The 3,516-nt window shown below is 34.0% G+C and overlaps 1 protein-coding gene across 1 annotated transcript; it reads left to right on the top strand.

Annotated features, from left to right (window-relative positions):
• The first annotated feature begins 1,176 nt into the window (after positions 1-1,176).
• Positions 1,177-2,622, top strand: LOC103310104 (putative nuclease HARBI1). The gene is made up of 3 exons (XM_008187271.1): positions 1,177-1,400; positions 1,555-1,844; positions 2,009-2,622. Exons 1-3 carry the CDS (start codon positions 1,177-1,179, stop codon positions 2,620-2,622), a joined length of 1,128 nt encoding a protein of 375 aa, XP_008185493.1.
• The last annotated feature ends 894 nt before the right edge of the window (positions 2,623-3,516 follow it).

Raw genomic sequence — 3,516 nt, forward strand, 5'->3', positions numbered from 1 at the left:
TAAATAATTTATGTACCAATTTCTTTAGATTTTTCGTCTTTACCCGCTTCCTGCGTACCCGTTCCGACCTTATTCGCGTTCCTCGCCAAATTCAAAGGTTGACGTGCAAACCGAGTGCCGCCGTCGCGCGTGTTTTAGAAAAGTTGAGTTTTACCACTTATTAATACGTCTGCTAAGTTTGTAGGCCGCGCGAGTCCCGCGGCCGAGTGGTGTCGCGGAAAGCCGACGGCCTGCTATATATATATATTATATATATAGGCATAAATACATGCGTCGGACGGCTATATACGGTTTATTATTATTATTATTATTAAGAGTCATATATTTAGCAAATAGGAAATATATAATATATACTATGTAGTAGGTACCTACTACAGTTGTTAGGTGGAAAAGGTTTTTAGGTTTATTATATATTATATTCATAATACGGTCAATAATATTACAAACAATGCTACAGTATGACCATTATTAATTGATACCGGTTGTTTGTGCGGGGGACAACTTTAGCGTCGTGAAACGCGCCAGCGTTATCTAACGTCATCTTGTGACGAACGCCCATGCAACACACAACCCGAGCGCACAGAAAAACATAGTTTTCTTATAACAAAGCATTATTTTGCATTTTAGCTTTTAGCTTTTCGCGTATTGTGTTCTGCATTGGGCGATCTTCATACCAGTGAGTACAAGTACATAATAAATAATAATACATAATAATACGTATAACGTTTGTATAGCTCGCGTACCTACTGGTTTATTCATGACATTGTACGTACACGAGCTGGTGTAAGATGCGTTTCCGTACACACGATATTGTTTATTACTATATACACGCCATTTTCACCTTTGCGCGTTTCGTGTTCAATGTTAATACGACATTTGTATTTCCGCTTGCCGTGTTCATATCCGCGGACATAGACTTAGGGCCGCTTTCACCAACGTAAGAACGGCGTTTATCTTTTTTGAAAACGCCGATTATCTATTTAAACGAATTAATTAATTTAAACGGATTTCACCAAGATCGTTTAACGCTAAACGTCAGTTATAAGATAACCGGCCAATTTCAGTCAGTTATAGTGATAAACCCGGTTTATAGACGTTATTATTTTATAGGTACGTACCTACCTACCTACTGTTTTTTCCTAACTTTTTGTGCTTCATCGTTTTAAGTTTTTAACTATGTCGCGCGCTCATAAGCGTGCATTTGCACTTGTTCTCGAAGAAGAGTATGACGACTTAGATGATATTTTCGTGAATCGCCGTCCTAGGTTTATCAAGGAAAGGACGAACGATTTTGAAAACCTAGATGAACTAGATTTCGTGACACGATATCGGCTGTCAAAGAAGTCTGTTCTTCACATATTGGAACGAATAGAAGATCAGCTCGAATACAATAATAACAGGTAAGTCAGTTTTTTGAACGGTAAAGTATGGCAATGACAAGATGTATAAGCTAATTGTTAAACCCATACTGTTAGATATTATTGTATAATTTACTCGATATTAGTACCTATATAGATAGCAACTTATAGATATTGTATTTCCTACTTTGTACAGAAATAACGGCGTGTCTCCAATCAACCAACTCCTATGTACCCTCAGGTTTTATGCAACTGGGTGCTTTCAAGGGACGGCAGGAGATCTATGTGGTGTCAGTGCTGCGACTGTAAATAGGATAGTGCATAAAGTCAGTCGGGCCATAGCTTCATTGTGGCGAGATTATATTTTATTCCCTGAGACAGATGAAGAAATTAAAAGGACTCAAAGGATGTTCTATCAGAAAGCTAAATTTCCAAGAGTCATCGGTGCTATAGACTGCACCCACATTAAATTCTGGCAATCGCCAGGTATGTACCCAAAATTGCTTATAAGATAGGTAGGTACTTAGTTATTTTGTACAAAAAAATAAATTGATCAAAAAATTAAGATACCAACTGGGTTCAGTTAACTTTTGGCTTTGGCACCATTGATTTACTTAAAAAAATAAACCATATTTTCATTATGGTTTCAGGTGGTGAAGTACCAGAATCTTATAGAAACAGAAAAGGCTACTTTTCTCTCAATGTCCAAGTTATCTGCAATTCAAATTTAGAAATCACAGACATTGTAGCCAGATATCCTGGATGTACTCACGACGCCCGAATATGGAGGCAGTGCCAACGTAGGGCCAGGTTTGAGAGAGGAGAGTATGGGGATGCTGTGCTGGTAGGGGACAGTGGGTACGGTTGCCGAAGATACATGATGACCCCTCTTGATCAGTGTCATACTGAAGCTGAACATCTTTATAACGAGTCTCAAATCCGAACGAGAAACCCTGTAGAAAGAACGTTTGGGGTTTGGAAGCGACGTTTTCCTGCATTAGCCCTTGGACTACGAGTTAAGCTGAAAAACATATTGCCGATAATAACAGCAACTGCTGTCTTACATAACATAGCAAGAAGAGCTGGCGAAGATATTCCTATCAACTCTGAAGTTAATCTATCCTCTCCTTGGGAGGAGATCCTCGTTCAGGATGATATTCCTGTACCCCTCCAAAGAGACCTACCTCATCGAAGGATCACGCAAGACAACAGAGAACGTCAAACATTGGTGGATTTATATTTTGAAAGAATGGTTAGGTTATAAATTCTATTTACATTACTTTCAAGATAAGTTTGTGGAATTAACCTTATTGAAATTTATATTGTTTTATATTACAATTCTTAAAAAATAATAAACTCAATAAAAAAATCATGTTTTTGTATAAAATGTTGTAATTTTTTTAATTATGGCTTTTAATTACAATTGATAACATTTTATTTAGGTCAGTAATTACATTAGAAAGTTTTACTTGCCTAATAATGTAATAAAAAAATATAGGTAGTCTGTTGAACATAGTATTATATAGCTTTTTTCATAATTATTTATAACAAATTCCTTTTTTCGCATATTAAAATAAACAAATTAAAACAAAGGAACTATAGTTTTTGATTACTTAGGAATTTAATTAATAATTAAAAATTATATAACAAAAACTGCTTATAATAAAATAATTAACACTTTATGCAGTAACAAAGGAACCATAGTTTTTGATTACTTAGGAACTTAATTAATAATTAAAAATTATATAACAGAAACTGCTTATAATAAAATAATAAAAATAAACAAATTAAAAATGTTATATAGTAACAAAGGAACTATAGTTTTTGATAAGTAATTAAAAAGATATTACAAAAACTCTTTTTGCTTATAATAAAATAATAAAAATAAAATAATTAACACTTTATGTAGTAACAAAGGAACCATAGTTTTTGATAATTAGTAATTAAAAAGATTCCACAAAAACTTCTTTAGGTTAATGATAATAATAAAAATATAACAGTACTTAATACCTGACTCCCGCATTAGTCATTTTTTATTGTATATTCCACCATGTCACCAATTTTCTTATCAAGATCAAATCTAAGAATTTCGGTTTTCAATTTTTCTTGGACCAATTTCTCTTTTTCCACTTCCAACTTAACTTTTTCATGTTCAAGT

Source organism: Acyrthosiphon pisum, unplaced genomic scaffold, assembly GCF_005508785.2.
Source record: "Acyrthosiphon pisum isolate AL4f unplaced genomic scaffold, pea_aphid_22Mar2018_4r6ur Scaffold_20960;HRSCAF=22641, whole genome shotgun sequence".
Taxonomy (NCBI): Eukaryota; Metazoa; Arthropoda; class Insecta; order Hemiptera; family Aphididae; genus Acyrthosiphon; species Acyrthosiphon pisum.